Source organism: Littorina saxatilis, linkage group LG13 (genome assembly GCF_037325665.1).
Source record: "Littorina saxatilis isolate snail1 linkage group LG13, US_GU_Lsax_2.0, whole genome shotgun sequence".
Lineage (NCBI taxonomy): Eukaryota > Metazoa > Mollusca > Gastropoda > Littorinimorpha > Littorinidae > Littorina > Littorina saxatilis.
In genome coordinates, this window is record NC_090257.1 from 29,639,228 (window position 1) to 29,661,237 (window position 22,010).

The 22,010-nt window shown below is 44.4% G+C and overlaps 1 protein-coding gene across 1 annotated transcript in view; it reads right to left on the reverse strand.

The window, feature by feature from the left end:
- The window catches only part of LOC138946007 (DNA polymerase alpha catalytic subunit-like), a 63,983-nt gene extending 42,723 nt beyond the window's left edge, over positions 1–21,260 (reverse strand). The window contains exons 1-11 of the mRNA XM_070317551.1: positions 21,137–21,260; positions 18,505–18,658; positions 17,882–18,017; positions 16,433–16,547; positions 15,920–16,095; positions 13,442–13,554; positions 10,934–11,050; positions 4,826–4,900; positions 4,114–4,187; positions 3,511–3,575; positions 54–91 (exon numbers count right to left, since the gene is read on the reverse strand). Of these exons, the coding sequence (XP_070173652.1) occupies positions 54–91; positions 3,511–3,575; positions 4,114–4,187; positions 4,826–4,900; positions 10,934–11,050; positions 13,442–13,554; positions 15,920–16,095; positions 16,433–16,547; positions 17,882–18,017; positions 18,505–18,658; positions 21,137–21,222 (1,149 nt within the window). The 5' untranslated portion in view covers positions 21,223–21,260. The remainder of the gene's footprint in view (positions 1–53; positions 92–3,510; positions 3,576–4,113; positions 4,188–4,825; positions 4,901–10,933; positions 11,051–13,441; positions 13,555–15,919; positions 16,096–16,432; positions 16,548–17,881; positions 18,018–18,504; positions 18,659–21,136) is intronic.
- Between the last annotated feature and the right edge of the window lie 750 nt (positions 21,261–22,010).

Here is a 22,010-nt window from a genome sequence, read left to right on the forward strand (position 1 = left end):
CAGCTTTGTGAAGTTGACTTTGCCTTATTAATTTAAGGCTTTATAGTACTTACCTCTACTTTGCACCAACTTATTGGTGGATTCACCGACTCTGCAACAAATACAAACAAGTCAAGGTCACATGAAATAACACTGGATTTTAGTTCGCACTGAAACTAGACTTTTCAAGACATTTTGATGCACACAGAGAAAAAGTTTGTTTGCTTAACGCCCAGCCGACCACGAAGGGCCATATCAGGGCGGTGCTGCTTTGACATATAACGTGCGCCCACACACAAGACAGAAGTCGCAGCACGGGCTTCATGTCTCACCCAGTCACATTATTCTGACACCGGACCAACCAGTCCTAGCACTAACCCCATAATGCCAGACGCCAGGCGGAGCAGCCACTAGATTGCCAATTTTAAAGTCTTAGGTATGACCCGGCCGGGGTTCAAACCCACGACCTCCCGTGCCGGTGAGAGAAAAAGTACCAATCATCAAACTGTGGTCTGTATGTACTCACACATACACAGATGTGGAAAGTTGTTCAGACAAGAAACTGGAAGGACACACACACTTTCCTTCATGGTTTTTTTCTCTTTGCTCTCAGAAAACCAGCATGTCTTCAACTCAGGAACTACAACCATCTTATCCCAGTGAAGCTGGAGGTATCCCACGAACGCTATAATACTGTAATCGACTTGAGAAATTTTCATACCGATAATACATGATAAAGAAGGATTCGTTGTGCCCGATCAGGGGCTACAGTTAAATATGGAAGTTCACCAAAAATTGGGAACATACTAACTAAAATACGGTGGGTGCAATAGGCGCCCCCATTTTGTGCACATGTGTTAGTGTTACTGTTTGTGTGTGTGTGTGTTTGTGTGTGTGAGTGTGTGTGCGTGCGTGCATGAGTCATTACTCGTGCGTGTGTGTGTGTGTGTGTAAGAAAGAGAGAGAGTGTATGTGTGTGCATGAGTTTGTGTGCATGTTTGTGTGTGTATGTGTGTTTGTTTGTAAAGGTGTGTGTGTCCGCCTGTCTATGTGCGTATGAGTGTGTGTATGAGATTTGTGTGAGTCAGTGTGTGTGTGTGTGTGTGTGTGTGTGTGTGTGTGTGTGTGTGTGTGTGTGTGTGTGTGTGGGGGGGGGGGGGGCCTGTGTGTGTGTGCATGCGTGCATCTATATATATACGGCTTGTGTGTGTGTGTGTGTGTGTGTGTCTGTGTGTCTGTGTGTGTGTGTGTGCGTGTGTGTGCGTAAGTGTGTCTGTGTGTGTATGTGTGTGTGTGTGTGTGTTCGCAATGCACGGCCAAAGTTCTCGATGGATCTGCTTCAAATTTGGTGGGCATATTCAGGTAGACCCCGGACACAACCTGGTCGATGAGAATTTTCAACACGTGCTCTCAGCGCGCAGCGCTGAACCGATTTTGGTTTTTCTGTTCATCTTCCCAGATCCATTCCCAGTAACTCTTCCTTATCTTCTCCAGTGTTTTGCGTTTATCTCCCTTCCTTCGTGTGGCGTCAATCCATATTCCCGTTACTATTTTTAGAACACAACGCTCAATCCATATCCCCGTTACTATTTTTAGAAGGTCAGTGTCCCGGCGAAGCCGGGTATTACTCTTCCTTATCTTCTCCAGTGTTTTGCGCGTTTATCTCCCTTCCTTCGTGTGTGTGCGTTCGTGCATGCATGCGTATGTAAATATGTGTGTGTGTGTGTCTGTTTGTAAGAGAGAGAGAGAGAGAGAGAGAGAAAGAGAGAGAGAGAGAGAGAGAGAGAGAGAGAGAGAGAGAGAGAGAGAGAGAGAGAGAGAATGTGTATGTGTTTGTGTGTTGGGCCTATGTGTGTGAATGAGTGTGTGTGAATGAGTGTGTGTGTGTGTGTGTGTGTGTGTGTGTGTGTGTGTGTGTGACTTGGGGTGTGTGTATATGTGTGAATGTGTGTGTGTGTGAGAGAGAGAGAGAATCAGAATCAGAATCAGAATGTTTATTTGCGAAAACTCATATTGTTTATAGCAAAGGGGTGCTGGGGGGTTGGGTAATCGAACGATCCACGAACATCAGTGTACACATTGGTTTCAGTCTGTTACACAAAAACAATGCATCGTGATTCGGTCCGAAGCATCCAACTTGTAATCCAAGTCGGGAAATAACTTTTCCGTTTCGAACAACACGGTATTGTTCCATATCGATCGCGGTTTGTCACAAACACACATGAATTATGTGTGCCCTGTAGTTTAGCGACAATAGTCAGTCTGGCATGGCACGGAGGTAGCACTGTACAAGTTTAGACACAACATGAAGGTCAGTAGTGAGATGTTCGATTTCTTCTCCGAAGACGTTGCGGTCGACTTGGGGCAGACGCCGGACACACGGGGGCGTTTCCTCCTCTTCTTGGAATGACGTTGTCTGTGCTGTTTCGCAGTCGTATGTCAGGACGTAGTCGTCTCCCCTTGCAATCAGCGTCTTCTTTCCACCTTTTCTTTCGCACGCTACTTTGGTGAGAGTGCGGTTCCTCTTTCTGTTTAACAGTTTCTCTTTAAGTCGCACGTTCTTTGAGCAGTGTGAGGCTAAGTCGTAGACATCAACTGGTTCAAACTCACGGTCCATTGCTGCCAGTTCAGCTATAGTGGTTTCGTCGTCTGCTGTCTGTGACGTCACAGCACGACACACCCCAGGGTTGACATTCTCGCACGTGGTTGAGCTTGCAGTGTCACAGTGGGCAGGTGCGTGAGTGACACTGGTTTGCACATCCTGCACGTGTTGGGTAGAAGAAGCACGGCTATTGTTGACAAGGGCCTCTACTGATGACGTTGTGTTCTGTTCCGCTTCAGCTGCTTTGCGTTGCACGAAGCTCTTTCTTCTTGTTTCATCACGCTTTACTTGTGACCTGCTTTTCTTCCTGTAGTGAGCTATGCTGGCTTGGTCTGATGGCGGCCCAGCAAACCTCAGCACAACTGTTGTACTGTCACCTTCCCCCTGGATTTTCCAAGAAGATAGCCCAACTTCGTCAACTAAGTTGATCAGGAACTGTTCCAGGCGATGTGGCAGTCCCGTTTGTGACATTTTCGGTCGGCAATAGTAGCTTAGGAGAAGATACTTATCAAATTTTGCGGAGCTCCGAAATTTGCGTCCTTCTCCGGTGGTAAGGGCAGACCACTGAGAGAGAGAGAGAGAGAGAGAGAGAGAGAGAGAGAGAGAGAGAGAGAGAGAGAGAGAGAGAGAGAGAGAGAGAGAGAGAGGGAGAGGGAGAGGGAGAGAGAGAGAGAGAGAGAGCGGATTTGTCCTTTGCTGGGGGTATGCAGTGCCTTGGCATTGCACTTCTACTAAATTTTTATAATTTTATAACAAACGTTTTACACATTCTAAAGCAGACAGAACCACACATTGTGTGATATTTTGCTTTCTTTTCTTTGTTCCTTGTGATGTGGAAATACGCTTATTTGCGGAAAAGTGGGAGCCCTGCCCTTGGAATTACAGCGAAACTATGAAGGTACACAGGATTGTGTACGTGCACTACTCACGGACTCCATGCAGGTCCAACCAGCAAGGGCCTTTCATTTTGCGGTCAATCAACAGGTTCTCCAGGCTGCAAGATGACAAGTAACACACAGGTCAAAACAACTGTTTGTTTTTCTCATATACACACACATGCACATACACACAAATGAGTGCAAATAGAAAGCATCAGAACAAATAACAATGAGGTGTGAGCGACGAAAGAAAGTTATTTAAGTGAATGAATGAAAGAAAGTGGCTTAACTGAACAAAAAACTTGAAATGTGAACGACAGAAAGTGAATGAACGAAAAAAAAGTGATGTAACTAAACAAACAACCTTGAAATGTCACTTTTTTTGGTAAGTGACGACAGAAAGTGATGTCCCTGAATAAACCACCATCAGGTGTAGGAGCCGATGAAAAGTAATTTAAGTGAACGCATTAGTTTCAAACGTGAGTGACAGTTGACTATGACGCAACAGAATGAATTACCTTGAATTGTAAGACTCAGAGACGACAGAAAGGGACAAACTGAACCAATTATCAATCAATCAATCAATCAATATGAAGCTTATATAGCGCGTATTCCGTGGGTACAGTTCTAAGCTCTTGTCGATCAATCAATTACCTTGATGTGTGAGTGCCGAAGACATGACTGAAGGTCTCACCGTGAAGGTCAGAGGGCAAAACCGGCAGGTCAGCCTGGAAAACAGGTCAAGGTGAAATGTTTTATTTTCATTCATTCACTTGGTTATTTGTAGGGCAGGAGCAGGGCTGGGGGTAAATTCAAGGTCATAGGAGCCACCTTTGGCTTTTTTTTCCCCTTCCATATTTGCAGTTACAGTTTTAAAATGTGTTGTGTGTGCACTTTCTGTGCTGAAATGGATTCTGGTCGCCTGATTCACAGCAGATCAAGTTTATTGCACAGCTGGTTTACATTCTAGCTCAATCTAGAATTTGTTCAGTTTTGATCAGAAAACTTTATTAAATAAAAAAAATTAAAAAATTAAGCATGGTAGTTGGTACAATCAATCTGTGTGAGGGAAAAAAAAAAGAAGCTAACATCAAACATAGGAATTGGGATGCACAAAAAGTCTACAAGTGACCCATGACTAACAACCCGACCCCCCCCCCCCCCAAAAAAAAAAAAAATAAAAATAAAAAAAAATAAACAAATACATTGCATCTTTGGAGCTAACGAAATAGGGTGATTTTTGCCTAATGTCTGGGCATATTTGACTATCATATGTTCCCTCTCCCCTTTTTTCCTGCTTGAAAGTACATCACATCTTTCATTGAATGGACAATGACAATTACTACATAACAATGTTTATACTCACTGCGTAATGTACTTCCAGGTAATCTGATTCAACTGGGACATCTGCCTTTTCAAAGGCATACTTCTTGGTCGCTTTCTGCAACACAGAAACATACTGATTTGAGACCCGAACACAGTATGTTATGCTACACACTCACGAAAACAAAATAAATGTTCACAGCAGAGAAAAACAATGTTATTCATGCATTGTCTTAACTACTGATATGCAGATTTCAAACTGATTTGCCCATGATAAGTTTTATGGCAAAGTTGCACAATAAATTATAGCAATACCCCTGTGTTGCCCATTTGAAAATATCTCACCAGCAATACATATTTCGATATGTAAGTGAGAATAAAATGTTCCCAAAATGTATACCCAATTTAATGAAAAATTTCTAAAGTAAATTTTGATTTAATTAATATACTTACCCGAATCACATTAGCATTGAGTCACATGAGATGCTTAGCACTGAAAAACGCTTACCTATCTAAGGGAAGCAACCCCATCACCAAAACGAAAGCGAAAGTAGCTTAGGTAATGAGCAGTCACACTGGGAGTTACCTCCCATATTGGTGTGCACACGTCACTTCCCACAACTCCACGTGTCTACCTACCCTCATACGGCTTTTACACAAACATCAAAACCATACGCGGGGCAGGCGGGAGGGAATCCAATATGTGATTCGGGTAAGTATATTAATTAAATCAAAATTTACTTTAGAAATTTTTCATTAAATTTCATATTCTTACTCCGAATCACATTAGCAGATAATCATCAAGAAGGCGGTGGGAAAGAAAAATCTAACTCACTCTAAAAACCTTGCCAGGAAGTAGCCCCATGCCAACAAGGCAGGGAGGGCTCGGTGGAAAGAAAATTGTAACTCACACTAATCCTTAGCCAGGAACTGGCACGCTGCCAACAAATCAGGAAGGGATCGGAGAAACAAACCTGATTGACAGCCAAGGAGTCTCTAATCAAAACTAGCCAAAGGAAAACCTCAGAGGGCTAGTAAGCTGTGCCCAAACCTTCGATCAATCCCACGGACAAAAAAGGGAAAAGGCACAGAGAGAGACCAAAGCTCTGGATTAAATGAACCCGAGCTAAGTAGAGGGGGAAAGACAATCTGCCACCCCCCCCCCCCCTTTCTTCTTCTAGGAAGGAAAGTTCAACCCAACAAGAAGCGTGGACAAAGAGAGGCAGCTCAAAAAGAAGGGCGACCAATCACCACGTAAAGGAAAGAGAGAGACGTCCGAGTACCAGGTACCCGAGTCCAACTCGATGACGAAAACTCACAAAGAGCGTCAGCGTACATAAGTTCCAAGAACAAAAGAGTACGCAATTCAGTCTGCTTGTAGGAAAATCGAAAGAGAATCCAAACCCCAGACTGAAAGCGAGACTGATAAGCATCAAAAAACCGTGGCGCCAAGCAGTCGAGGAAATTCCCGAGAAAAAATTCTCCGGAAAAGCTGGAAGATACGTTCGTAGCCAAGTCGAGAGAAAGCTGAAACTTGGACGAACCAACCAGAAAATGTCTGTCCGTCTTTGAGAGACGGAAGGCCAGACAAGAGGCAAAACCCTTTAGTCATTGTTGCCTGTGGTAGAAAGGTGACCGTAAAAGGAAACCCAACCCAACGGCAGTCGCTCTAACTCTCCTCATTTTAGAATGAGGATGAAGAAAGCGTCGGGTCCACAGACATAGGCACCCGAAAAAACGAAGTCAAGCAGCTAAACGCTGCCGAACAACGCACAGACTAAGGCTAAGAGCCACAGAGCCCGTAACCCAGACGCCATTCCAAAATACCCGCTGAACACCGGCAAAGGAATGACTCAAAGGTTTCGGAATATTAGTTAGCCCTCTGCCGAGAGGAGAGGACTAATCAAAAAACTGAGAGAGAAGGTCAGCCACAAAGGATGATCCTTCGAACTGATATTGCCGAAGACAATGCCCCCTCAGAAAATCTGTATGTCACCTCCGAGGACGACTTAAGTGAAACTTAAGTTTGGACGAAACATCAGAACCAGTCCTTGCTCGAGAAAGGCAGAGCCTGACCCAGCGAAAGACCAACACCGGCCGCATAAGTCAGTCATTGTTCCTAAAGCGCCGACGTAACCATGACGTCAGTAAGAGAACAACTCTCCGGCTAACCGGAAATGTGACCGGAACAGCAAATTGTGGCTGAAACGACTGTCACCCTGACCGCCAGAAGCCAGCATACCCGAAGGTCAGCCCGAAACCCACCGGAAGAGATCCCAGAAGATGCTCAAGCCGGTGGACTTAACTCGCTGTGTGAACATCGCTAAAGAGCGAAATCAAATCCCGTCGACACCCAAACGCGTGAGCGAGGTGAAGAGAGGATAAAAGCACCTGATCTTCGTTCACCCTAGGAAAGGTTGAACAAAGAATGAAGACGACATCATTGTATTGATCTACACCAAGTGTAAACAAATCAATATAATCCGTCCTGGACCGAAAAATATGATGAAGGTCTCCTAAAGATGCCAGATCTAACACGGACGTCCCATCTCCTCCTAAGAGAGAAGGATGCGTCTTGAAACAGCCACAACCGAGTCTCTCATAACTGGAAACCAGTAGAGGGAGCCAAATCCGGGTCCCCAGACAAGGCGACCGCGGAGAAGCAGAGGACGAGTGTCAGACGAAGCCCAAGTAGCCAAAACAAGCTAAGGCCAAAACTGTTCCGTAACTCGTCTTGAGGGACAGGAAAAAGGAACAGAAACGGCAGGGGTACCACTTCAGGTATGGGATGAAATAGCCCAAGAACCTGTAAAAAATGGTATACCACAGAAGAGGAATCTCCAAACCGAAGTAGGAAAAACTCCCTCTTCCCAACCAAACGGAAGTTGTCATCGCCGTACAGGCACCCAAAGAGTGTGCCAAAACAGCTGACGTCCTTCCGGAAAACAAGTCTGTTCGCTAGCCTCAGACCCACAGTTGGGGTGGACAAGCAGGCGACAAAGACCAAGGTCACAGACCAGTGGCATAAAAAACGATGCACGAGTAACCCGGAAACCGGAAACTCGCGTACCGGAGTATCACTTTGACTTATACTCTGACTGGAGTGAGAGTAAAGAAAGCCAAGTGAAGAAAGCCCGAAGGCTTATACCACGGAGGGCCCAGAGGCGGAAGGAAACACGCAATAACCGGAGACCGGAGCCCGTGTCTCTGGAAAACACCTGCTCATCCCTTGACTCAGAGGAAAAGGGTAAGAGGAGAGGCCATCCAACCACCGTGTCTGGAAAAGCGGAAGTCACAACACCCTCGGGGTGAAGCAAAAACTGCCCCGGCTGAAGCACAGAGTGCGACAATGCCGACCGCTGTTGCTCTCTCTCTGGCTGTAAGAAGCCAGAAAAAGAGACAGCGTATCCAGCCAAAGCCAGAAAAGCAGCCCCTGAAACCACAGAATGCGGAAACGAGGACTGAATAGACTGAGGCCGAAGCCATAAAAGACCGGAGGCCAGTCGGCGGTCCGTACAGCACTTCCCCGTCGCCTTAGCGTACGCGTGCCGTAGGACCCCCTAATCCGGTGAGGACCGGAAAAAACGCAGCCGTCGCAACCGCAAAAGCGGAAATGAAGGCTGCATAGACTGAGGCCAGAAGCCATCAAGCCCGGAGGCCAGTCTGCAGTCCATCCCATCACCGGTGCAGAGAGAACGCATGAGGGAGGACCTATACTTCCGACCAAAACCGAAAATGCAGCGGCCGTAAACGGCAGCCACATCCAGTCCATCCCGTCACCGTTGTCCGAGCGAACGCATGAGAGAGGACCTATGCTTCCGATAAAACCGGAAACGCAGTGGCCGTAAACGGCTGCCGCTACTGTTCTGTATAGACCGTGACCACGGTGGGTAAGACGAAAGTATCAGAACAGGGGTTATGCTTCCGGTTGAGAACCGGAAACGCAGGAGCCATAAACGGCTGCCGTTACTGTTCTGTATAGTCCGTGACCACGGTGGGTAAGACAGAAGTATCAGAACAGCGGTTATGCTTCCGGTTGAAAACCGGAAACGCAGTAGCCGTAAACGGCTGCCGCTACCGTTCTGTATAGTCCGTGACCACGGAGGGTGACGGAAGTATCAGAACAGCGGTTATGCTTCCGGTTGAAAACCGGAAACGCAGTAGCCGTAAACGGCTGCCGCTACCGTTCTGTTTAGTCCGTGACCATGGTGGGTGACAGACGTATCAGAACGGGGGTTATGCTTCCGGTTGAAAACCGGAAACGCAGTAGCCGTAAACGGCTGCCGCTACCGTTCTGTATAGTACGTGACCATCGTGGGTGACGGAAGTATCAGAACGGGGGTTATGTTTCCGGTTGAAAACCGGAAACGCAGTAGCCGTAAACGGCTGCCGCTACCGTTCTGTATAGTCCGTGACCATCGTGGGTGGCGGAAGTATCAGAACGGGAGTTATGTTTCCGGTTGAAAACCGGAAACGCAGTAGCCGTAAACGGCTGCCGCTACTGTTATGCCGCAGTCCGTGCCCTCTGGGGAAATGTCGGTATTGGCAACAACAGGAGAATGCAAGGAGTGACCCTGCCCCAAAGAACTGTCTCCCCTAAGGGAGTGTCCAGACGTCTCACAAGGACTGTAGGACCAGTTCAACTTACCGGTAATGCCACCACAGAAGCGGCCACCGACAAGGCAGGAACCTGCTTCCCGGAAATGGAAGCATCCAACAAGGAAGCCAGGAACCGGACAACCACCACGGAAGGGAGCAAGACACTGCCGACCGCCGTGGAACGCTGCATCTCCTCTCTCCTCAATGCCGAACTCTGGGGCAAAGATAACACGAGAGAGGACACCAAAAAAACCCCTCCAACAAGAAGGGAGCACAGAACAACGGACGTGAACGACTGCGCAAAGCACAAGTGCTAGAAGCAGAAGCATGCACGGACAAAGAGGGGATTGCAGCCTAAACCACAACCCCAAGCTAAAAAAGGCGACGGCGGACGAAAGCTAAACTAGCCTTAAACGTCGCCTAGCCAAAAAGCTAAAACCAAACATAGCTACTGATAACCGAAACGACGGACGAACTATCAGACGCTAAGAAAATACGAAAAACTTCGCACAAATTACTGTAAGCACGTAAGTCCAATGGACAGAAAACTTCAGTAATTAAAAAAGTTCAAAGAACAACAACTAACCAAGCTTGTAAACTACCCGAGTAAACAAGCAAAGGCGACCTACCAAAAACATTAAAGTCAGCAAAGCTAACAAGATGCAAATGGCGAAAAAACATACGGCTAAAATTACTGAAACACGCAAGCCGCGACGGCCTGCCAAGTCAGTAAACAAAATAATTCTCTAGAGAAACACCCAAAATAACCATGCTTGCCGAACCCAAAGGAGGCCCGCACGGCTAAATACCATTATAATGGAAGTTAGCAAGCTAACTGAACACACTAACAATGGCGACAAAGCAACAAGTCACTGACAAACAAGTCCGAACACGGACGAAAGTTCAGCAACAAAAGCGAGAAAGAGAACACAAAAACAGGAACGAGCTCACCAAACAGCAGTAGTGACGAGCAGACAGACAGGTAACATGGCCGGCAGGTGTCACAACAACACAAGAGCAGACCATAGGAGCGAAAAATTTCAGTGACCTTTCCCTCAGAGGTGAAAAGATCGTATGAGGGTAGGTAGACACGTGGAGTTGTGGGAAGTGACGTGTGCACACCAATATGGGAGGTAACTCCCAGTGTGACTGCTCATTACCTAAGCTACTTTCGCTTTCGTTTTGGTGATGGGGTTGCTTCCCTTAGATAGGTAAGCGTTTTTCAGTGCTAAGCATCTCATGTGACTCAATGCTAATGTGATTCGGAGTAAGAATATGAAATTTAATTTCAGACTCCTTCCTCTCTCAATCAGCTGGCGTTAATTAGGTCTTCCTAATGTCCTGTGAACCAGTTTTGTGAAAATACAGGTCAAACTTGTGCCTTTTTTGTCATCCATGCATAGAGACATCGTCTTAAATGCACAGCCGTTCCCGTGCAAACAAGTGGGCTCACCATCTCAACTCGTTCCTTTTCTGTGCTATGTATTTGTCATCCAACTCTGACTCTAGAATCTGTTTTGCCTCAACGACTTCCCACAGACATGTCTCTCACCTTGGACTTGAACTTTGTGATTTTGTGTCTCTCGGCCATCTTGTCGTTGAACTCCTGGTACACGTCCATCATGCTGACCGGCTCCTCGGTGTCAATCTTGGTCTTCAGGTCCATTTTCTGCAAACGAAAAACAAGAAAAGCGTGTTATTGGGACGTTTAATTATAGCAAAACAAAATGTTACAGTCACTGATCTTTGACCTAGGGGTCTTTTAACCCCTTCACTGCCCACCCCGTATGTAATACGTGGTCATTTTCGGTTTGTCCTACGCCCATAACCGTATCTCGTACGTGGGATTTGTGTCAACAACATTTCAGGACATTTCTGAAAACTAAATGGGAGGTAACCACTGTCCAAGTACTTGTAGGGGTTCTAAACACAGTTCTTTCCCATAGACCGTTCGGATAAGTTACTACCACGTGTTGAAAACTGTGTTAGAAATGTAGAACCGATCTATAGCATTCACAATGGCGGCCGAAAGTCGCACCTCAACTCGTACACCTGTTTTCAAGCGATACAGTGTTCTGGAAGCTCTACAAGAAGTGATTTATGGATTACCTTTCTTTCTTTATTTGGTGTTTAACGTCGTTTTCAACCACGAAGGTTATATCGCGACGGTTATGGATTACCACACAGAAGAATACTTTTATGGGCTGTAATGTGAGTACCTGATGTTTGACACCAGTTTTAGCAGTGTTTTGTGTGGTTTTACGTGCTGCAATGTGTGTGTGTAAGTCCGGAAACTGTAATTTTTGACAAAAATGATCATTATATCAATTTTTACTATAACAATCACAAAGTCCAATGATCATGTCATCCTATAATAGCCAAGGGTATAAGCAAAACACATGCCAAAGATCTAAGAGATATCTCAATAAATGATCGAGCAGTGAACAGATTAGTGAACCTACTGAAGAAAGTGAAATTTTGCGCTGGCGCGCACGGCAATACCAAAATGCTGTTATACTGTGGCAGTGAAGGGGTTAAGTGGACAGACAGACAAAGTTATAATACAGATACTAAACTTATCTGACAATTTGTCCAGAAGCTCGCTCCGAGAACACAAGTGATACAATCTGTTTTCTTTTTTTCCCCCATTTTCTGTAAACACGGACATCTGTAGCCATGCACTGTTGTAGAGTGGAAGCCCCCCCCCCCCCCCCCCCCCCCCCCGAAGACTCTCTCCCTTTAAGACCCTATTTCCTAAGACTTTCTTTTCATAACCTATGTAAATTTACCCCCATTTTAAGACTCCATCCATTTTAAGATCTGATTTTCTCAGATTTGTGTAGGTCTTAGCAGGGGGTTCCACTGTACCCACACACAGAGGACAATAGGTCAGTTGGACCTGGTTTTAAAACATATATCGGTCAAATTGTTTTGGCCGCAAATGTTGTGTCAAAGCCATCGGACATTCGACCGGCCTGGAGTCCGAACTATGCATCAGATCAAGAAAGTATTAATAAAAGACCAAAGGCCGAGGCCTGGGAAGAACACTAGTCATAAACGCTTCTCATGAAAGATTTATTTATGAATACCTCCCTCCCTTCTCTTACATTGGGGTGTGCACGTTAAAGATCCCACGATTGACAAAGGGTCTTTCCTGGCAAAATTGCATAGGCATAGATAAAAAATGTCCACCAAATACCCGTGTGACTTGGAACAATCGGCTGTGAAAAGTAAATATTCGCCGTAATGGCTTGAGATTTACTGGCCGATGTGAATGTGTGATATATTGTGTAAAAAATTCCATCTCATACAGCAGAAATTAATATGTAAAGCGCTTAGAGAACGTCAAGCGCTATATAAATCTCCCATATAAATAAATAAAAATAAAACGAACATGTAAACTACCACAGATTTGTCCAGGATTTTACATTGGCCGAGAGCCTCTCTCACAGGAGTTACCTGCCAAACAGGTCTATCGCTCTTCGTTATAGTTTTGTAATGGACCCCTCCAACCTATTCATGTCTGTCAGCCAAAAGACAGTCGTGACTTTGAGGCAGCCAATCACTCGCCTCACGTTATGAATATTAACAGCTAAAATGTTCTCCCAAACTTTCACTCACGATGAACATATCAGGTCTGGGATTTCTAGTATACTAGTGATTTATGCGTACTGACTGAAAAATGTTGTGCTTTAAGCATTTTTAAGAGCACACGGAGGCTCTTTTCTTACAAAATTAGAAAAGGACTTCGTAGTATTTACGACGAAAGGCGTATCATTCCCAAGCCTCACATATATTTTGACTGTTTTGTTTTTTCTTGGCTAAGAGAGAGCAACAGATTCTGAATCAACATCAAACAGAGAGGAATTGACATAAAGCACATTTGACACAAAACAAGTAAAGCAATTTCACTTGATATTTCATGTGGTCGATGACTCTATTTTTGGGGCAAGCCAATCTGCATGGCACACTGAGATTGGGTGGTGCCTAAACACAGCTGTCTATATACTATACTCCTGTGACCAGCAACCCCTGATTCTCACTGCCGAAAACCACTGACCGTAGCTCGTGGCAGAAGGTAGATCTTGCGCTCGATGTGTTTGACGGTGACACAGCAGCTGACGTGCGTCTTGGCCGACTCAATCCACATCTTGCCGAACAGGTACACAGAGCCTGAACAATGGAACAGAGAGCAGAATCAGTACAGGAAAACCAACACAGCAAACAGAATAAAAAAATTAAAAAAAAGGTATGTTATTGTCACAAAATAAAACGTAACATATTTTGTAATAAAATAAAACGTAACATATTTTGTAACAAAATAAAACGTAACATATTTTGTAACAAAATAAAACGTAACATATTTTGTAACAAAATAAAACGTAACATATTTTGTAACAAAATAAAACGTAACATATTTTGTAATAAATAAAATGTAACATATTTTGTAACAAAATAAATCGTAACATGTTTTGTCACAAAATAAAACGTAACATATTTTGTAATAAAATAAAACGTAACATATTTTGTAATAAAATAAAACGTAACATATTTTGTAACAAAATAAAACGTAACATCTTATGTAACAAAATAAAACGTAACATATTTTTTAACAAAATAAAACGTAACATATTTTGTAATAAATAAAACGTTCCAATAACATACCTGTCTTGTTTTTTTTATTCAGAATTTTTTAACGTTGGCAGTTGACTTGTTTTTGGATTTCAACACAGCATACAAGTAAACAAACAAGACAAAAGATCAACTGAGATGAAAGTTGCTTATTCATTCAATGTTTCTTCTTCTTTCAGGTTCTTTCTTTCTTTATTTTGTGTTTAACGTCGTTTTCAACCACGAAGGTTATATCGCGACGGGGAAAGGGGGGAGATGGGATAGAGCCACTTGTCAATTGTTTCTTGTTCACAAAAGCACTAATAAAAAATTTCCTCCAGGGGCTTGCAACGTAGTACAATGTATTACCTTACTGGGAGAATGCAAGTTTCCAGTACAAAGGACTTAACATTTCTTACATACTGCTTGACTAAAATCTTTACAAAAATTGACTATATTCCATACAAGAAACACTTAACAAGGGTAAAAAGAGAAACAGAATCCGTTAGTCGCCTCTTACGACATGCTGGGGAGCATCAGGCAAATTCTTTCTCGTCCCAACCAATATGGGACTTCCCCTAACCCGCGGGGGGATTCTTTCAGGTGCCAGGGCACTAATTCCTTACCACTAATAACTCGCCCCACTGCTAGTCAAAATCCAATAGCCTGTCTGCTTTCTGTGCATTTTGAAATTGACACTTCTTCTCGTTCGCTCAAACACCTCTGTCTTTGTTTGTTCGTTCATGGGCTGAAACTCCCACGGCTTTTACGTGTATGACCGTTTTTACCCCGCCATTTAGGCAGCCATACGCCGCTTTCGGAGGAAGCATGCTGGGTATTTTCGTGTTTCTATAACCCACCGAACTCTGACATGGATTACAGGATCTTTTTCGTGCGCACTTGGTCTTGTGCTTGCGTGTACACACGGGGGGTGTTCGGACACCGAGGAGAGTCTGCACACAAAGTTGACTCTGAGAAATAAATCTCTCGCCGAACGTGGGGACAAACTCACGCTGACAGCGGCCAACTGGATACAAATCCAGCGCGCTACCAACTGAGCTACATCCTCGCCCTAAACACCTCTGTCAAACTACACAATTAATTCAACCAAAAATTCCTGCTCTGCACAAGAAAATAGCCAGGTTGTTGATTTTTGGTATCTGTCCAAGTGAGAGGCATGCTCTTATTCCAAGGACTGGTGGTGTAAATCAATTAAGATCACTTGCATAAGAAAGAAAATATCTTTAGTCCAAGCAGTTATGGATCACCCTGGACAGATATGTGGAGGTGCAAATGACTGTTTACATCCGAAGGTAGGTGCAGTGGTACCCCCCTTTTAAGACCTCAAAAATCTGGAGAAATTCAGGTCTTAAAAAGGAGGGAGTCTTAAAATGGTGGTAGGGCGGGGATGTAGCTCAGTCGGTAGCGCGCTGGATTTGTATCCAGTTGGCCGCTGTCAGCGTGAGTTCGTCCCCACGTTCGGCGAGAGATTTATTTCTCAGAGTCAACTTTGTGTGCAGACTCCTTGGTGTCCGAACACCCCCGTGTGTACACGCAAGCACAAGACCAAGTGCGCACGAAAAAGATCCTGTAATCCATGTCAGAGTTCGGTGGGTTATAGAAACACAAAAATACCCAGCATGCTTCCTCCGAAAACGGCGTATGGCTGCCTAAATGGCGGGGTAAAAAACGGTCATACACGTAAAATTCCACTCGTGCAAAAAACACGAGTGTACGTGGGAGTTTTAGCCCACAAACGCAGAAGAAGAAGAAGAAAAATAAGAAAAATGGTGGTACATTTACAGAGGTTATGAACAGAAAGTCTGAGAATACAGGGTCTTAAAAGGGAGGGAGTCTTAAACTGAAAGGTCTTAAAAGGGGGGTTCCACTGTATCTTTCAGCCAGAAATCAATGATCAAAATTTTACCTGGCTGTTTGTAAGGATCCTCAAAAGTATCCAGCCAATAGAATCGGAGGACCTGGTTGCCATCGTCATCGGCAACCAATGGCAGCTCTGACCCTTCCATGTGTACATCCATCACGCTTTCTGATTGGCCGACGTCTTCGCATTTGATGCTCTCCCACCCATTCAAGAGTTCTTCACTGTATTTGTAGGACAGAACACAACATATATTTCCAGGCATACGATCGTGAAACTGTACGCACACACACACAAAAAGCAAAGAAACATGCCCCACGAACATTTCTAACAAAAAATTGATACAAGTCATGGCTAAATCTGTCCTAAATTGTTTGGGCCAAGAGAGCGCAACAGATTCAAAATCAAAGTCAAACAGAGGAATTGACACAAAATAAGTAAAGTAATTACATGGTAGACTTTTCACCAACTTAGTCTCAACAACTCGGGAGCTACCCAAACCAACAAAAGTTGGTGATAAGTTAGTTGAAAGTCTGCCATGTGAACGGCACTTAAACTGACCTGGTTATCGCAGGCTTAGTTTCAACAGCGGTAACATCCTTCTCTTTCTTGACGGAGAAATCATCATCACCATCGTCGTCATCAAAGTTGATGTCATTGAGATCCATGGCATCATCTGAGGGAATATCAGCATGTGCATTAGCTGACAGATAATATGAAACATGATCAGTAACCTTCCTAAAAACTTGTAAAAGACAAAGCTTTCATTACACAATATATGCAATACACACACGCACGCGTGCGCGCAATACCACACACCTACATTCATGTTCTTGTATACGCATACACATTCTGTGTTGTGCTTGTCTATTTTCTCTCGCACAAACAACAAAGATGCATACACATTGTAAATCCTCCACACACAAGAGATTCTCACCATGTCTGTGTTGTGCCAGCACGCCCCCATCCACCTCATCAAGGTGTGATGGGACGTATTCCAAGTTCTACTCTCTCTCTTTCTCACATGCGCACCCCCCTCCCCCCCCCTACACACAAAAGATTCTCACCATGTCTGTGTTGTGCGGGCATGCCCCCCTCCCCCCTACACACAAAAGATTCTCACCATGTCTGTGTTGTGCGGGCATGCCCCCCTTCCCCCCTACACACAAAAGATTCTCATCATGTCTGTGTTGTGCGGGCACGCCCCCATCCACCTACACACAAAAGATTCTCACCATGTCTGTGTTGTGCGGGCACGCCCCCTCCCCCCTACACACAAAAGATTCTCATCATGTCTGTGTTGTGCGGGCACGCCCCCATCCACCTACACACAAAAGATTCTCACCATGTCTGTGTTGTGCGGGCACGCCCCCATCCACCTACACACAAAAGATTCTCACCATGTCTGTGTTGTGCGGGCACGCCCCCCTCCACCTACACACAAAAGATTTCACCATGTCTGTGTTGTGCGGGCACGCCCCCTCCCCCCTACACACAAAAGATTCTCACCATGTCTGTGTTTGCGGGCACGCTCCCTCCCCCCCTACACACAAAAGATTCTCACCATGTCTGTTGTGCGGGCACGCCCCCATCCACCTACACACAAAAGATTCTCACCATGTCTGTGTTGTGCGGGCATGCCCCCATCCAGCTACACACAAAAGATTCTCACCATGTCTGTGTTGTGCGGGCACGCCCCCATCCACCTACACACAAAAGATTCTCACCATGTCTGTGTTGTGCAGGCACGCCCCCCTCCCCCCTACACACAAAAGATTCTCACCATGTCTGTGTTGTGCGGGCACGCCCCCCTCCCCCCTACACACAAAAGATTCTCACCATGTCTGTGTTGTGCGGGCACGCCCCCCTCTCCCCTACGCACAAAAGATTCTCACCATGTCTGTGTTGTGCGGGCACGCCCCCCTCCCCCCCCTACACACAAAAGATTCTCACCATGTCTGTGTTGTGCGGGCACGCCCCCCTCCCCCCATACACACAAAAGATTCTCACCATGTCTGTGTTGTGCGGGCACGCCCCCATCCACCTCATCAGCATCTGACAGCACCTGATCCACGTTCTCCATGTCCTCCTCCTCCTCTACTGGCTCCTGTTTGACCTTCACCTCTGCTCGGCGCTTCATTGTGGACTGAAACCAAACCGTAGGAATGACTCAAATGATGAAACAATTTAATCCATCAATATAACATGCGTAAGGCTTACACACACACGTTTTTTTTAGGTTTTTTTTTAACCAATAGACGAATTCTGAAAATACCTGTGTTTTCAATTTCACTAGCTGTGGAAAAGCCAGTGCCACAGTTGAGCCAAACTATCAGAAGCATCGCAGTCGGAAAATGAGATCTGGTGTGTTTTGCGCACTGACCTCATCACAGGTACCAGTGTACCTCACATTCACACTGTCTTCTTCAACATGTGTCATTGGTATTTGAAGTTTTATTGAAGAGAAATGAGCGGTTACCATTGTGTCTGTTGTAATATAACTCATAGAACAATAATTATGCAAATGATACTAAAAGACAGATCAGGACTTCAAATCAAATCAAATCACATGGAGAAATTGCCGATTTTGGGGGGACCTAGATTTGGATACCACACAGAGCAATAAGCCTTACCACAGGCAACACAGGAACGATATCAAGGTCAAGAGAACGCTTTGATGTTTTCACTTCTTGTTTGGGCGCGAGTGGTTTTGCCTGGCGTGTGGGAGCAGGGACTGCCTTGGGCTTCTGACTCTCCGGCTTCACCAGGAATGGGTTGATTGCCTTCCTGCACACAGACATGAATAAAACAATAAGAATGGTAGGTTAGTGGAACGTTTCACTATTGAAAAAAACAAAATGTCACATATATAGAGTACGTTAACCCAGTGGTCTTTTGAGCAGATAGACGCTCAGAGGAGCAAACCCCTGAGCACGTTCTACAAACATGCCCACATCTGGAGACAGCACACCAGCACTACTGGCCAGAAGACACCAGCCTGGGCACCAAGCTCTACAGACCTGCCCACACCTGGAGACAGCACACCAGCACTACTGGCCAGAAGACACCAAGCTCTGGGGACCCGCTGCCGATCTATAGAAGACTGCGGACTCCATGGCAGCCACCGACCTGATGATTTAACGGCAATAATATCGAATGCAGAAGAAGAAGAAGAAGTAGATAGTCACTTTGTTGTTTTGATTTCGATTCATAACTTTGTTCATCTCACCAAAGCCACTTTGTTTTTTAGATTTTTAAACGCTTGAGATACAAATGATGAACTTATCTCAAAATCATCGATGAATCTCGTGCACACAAACATGTTCACACCACTTTCATTAGTCATACATCACAGGATTTAAAATGAACTACTAATATCTTCCAAGGTACAGTGGAATCCCTATAAAATAAAAAATAAGCCCCCCCCCCCCCCCCCTTTCAAGACAATGCTTTGTACGTATAAGATTATTATTTTAAAAGGCCTGTAAATGTACATTAATTTTGGGACCGCCTCCTTTTCAACAAAGAGTGCGTCAGATTTGTAGGGAAAGGGGTCCATTGTAGGCTTCAAAATTAACCTACCAATATCTTTTAAGATGAAGGCAATAAATCTATCCAGCAAAGGAACAAGGCAATGCAAAACCACAACAGATGTAAAATGTTTCAATGCTCCAGAATACATAAAACACTTAAATAATGTATACACACATTTAAAGGGCTGAAGATGATTTTTACTACCACCAAAGATCCCCCAATAAACATACACGCAGAAGCACTGCTTTTTCATTATATTTAGTCAAGTTTTGACTAAATATTTTAACATCGAGGGGGAATCGAAACGAGGGTCGTGGTGTATGTGTGTCTGTCTGTCTGTGCGTGTGTGTGTGTGTGTGTGTGTGTGTGTGTGTGTGTAGAGCGATTCAGACTAAACTACTGGACCGATCTTTATGAAATTTGACATGAGAGTTCCTGGGTATGAAATCCCCGAACGTTTTTTTCATTTTTTTGATAAATGTCTTTGATGACGTCATATCCGGCTTTTCGTGAAAGTTGAGGCGGCACTGTCACGCCCTCATTTTTCAACCAAATTGGTTGAAATTTTGGTCAAGTAATCTTCGACGAAGCCCGGACTTCGGTATTGCATTTCAGCTTGGTGGCTTAAAAATTAATTAATGACTTTGGTCATTAAAAATCTGAAAATTGTAAAAAAAAATAAAAATTTATAAAACGATCCAAATTTACGTTTATCTTATTCTCCATCATTTGCTGATTCCAAAAACATATAAATATGTTATATTCGGATTAAAAACAAGCTCTGAAAATTAAATATATAAAAATTATTATCAAAATTAAATTTTCCAAATCAATTTAAAAACAGTTTCATCTTATTCCTTGTCGGTTCCTGATTCCAAAAACATATAGATATGATATGTTTGGATTAAAAACACGCTCAGAAAGTTAAAACGAAGAGAGGTACAGAAAAGCGTGCTATGCAGCATAGCGTAACCACTACCCCGCTCTTCTTGTCAATTTCACTGCCTATGCCGTGAGCGGTGGACCACGAGTATACGGTCTTGCTGCGTTGCATTGCGTTCAGTTTCATTCTGTGAGTTCGACAGCTACTTGACTAAATATTGTATTTTCGCCTTACGCGACTTGTTACTTATACAGTGGAACTCCCCTTTGAAAACCTTGCCTTTTCAGATTTTCGGCTAATAGCCTTTGTAACTTACCACCATATTTTGTAAAGCTCTCCCTTTTAAGTTTTAAGACCTGAATGACGGGCATTGTGGCGGGGTGGTCAGACGTTGGCCTCCTAATCGGAAGGTCGAGGGTTCGAATCCCGGCCGCGGCCGCCTGGTGGGTTAAGTGTGGAGATATTTCCGATCTCCCAGGTCAACTTATGTGCAGACCTGCTAGTGGCTTATCCCCCTTCGTGTGTACACGCAAGCACAAGACCAAGTGCGCACGGACAAGATCCTGTAATCCATGTCAGAGTTCGGTGGGTTATAGAAACACAAAAATACCCAGCATGCTTCCTCCGAAAGCGGCGTATGGCTGCCTAAATGGCGGGGTAAAAACGGTCATACACGTAAAATTCCACTTGTGCAAAAACACGAGTGTACGTGGGAGTTTCAGCCCACGAACACAGAAGTAGAAGAAGAAGACCTGAATTTCTCAGCTAATTGGAGGTCTTAAAAGGGGGGTTTCACTGTAGTCATAACTCAACTAAATCCAGCCACACGAACAGAAGTCCATACTAACTTGGCGGCAGCTGCTGGTTTGCTGGCCTTGCCGCTCTTGGATAAGACGGGCGTGGAGGTCTTGGTTCCTCCCTGCAGCTCTTGCATCAGATCACCCAGGATGTCATCACTGGCCACGCTCACGTCCCTCTGGTCAACAGACAGGTAGAAAATTACACACAGCGACACATGCAGGTGAGCAAAAAGCCGGAGACAATGGCTTGTAGTTGTAGTAATCAATCAAGCAGAAAATTGCAACTCTTCACGGAAAGCAGCCAATGAGCCATGCTGCAGAATTTTGGATATGTCCAAGTGAAAAGAAGCTCTTATCCAGTGTGAATCTAAAAGACTCCAAACTTCCGTAAGGATTTACAAGATGTGAAGAAAAAAATCTTTGAAGACATTTCCTTGATAAAACAAGAAGAGCAAACGCTCGATCGAGTCACTTTCGCAGTTCTGAATATTATATGAGGCATCAGATGGACAGGAAGAAATTGCTATTCACAACACAATACAGATGTAAATAATTTGATGTAAAGAATAATCCTATAAAGTTTGAATCAAATCCGATGAATAGTTTCAGAGATATGATATTTCAATTTTTTTCCTTCAAGACATACCTGTGACCTTGAAAAAGGTCAAAGGTCACCAAAGCAGACGTCAAAGTGTAGAGGTCACTGGGAGTCACGTTCACATAAAATTTGAGCCCGGTCACTTTTATAGTTTCCGAGAAAAGCCCAACGTTAAGTTGTGTGTTGCCGAACAGAAAAGGCTAGTTATCTCCCTTGTTTTTCTGATAACGTTCGTAAAAGGCTACAGATGTAAATACTTTGATGTAAAGAATAATCCTACAAAGTTTCAATCACATCCGATGAACTTTGTCAAAGATATAAAAT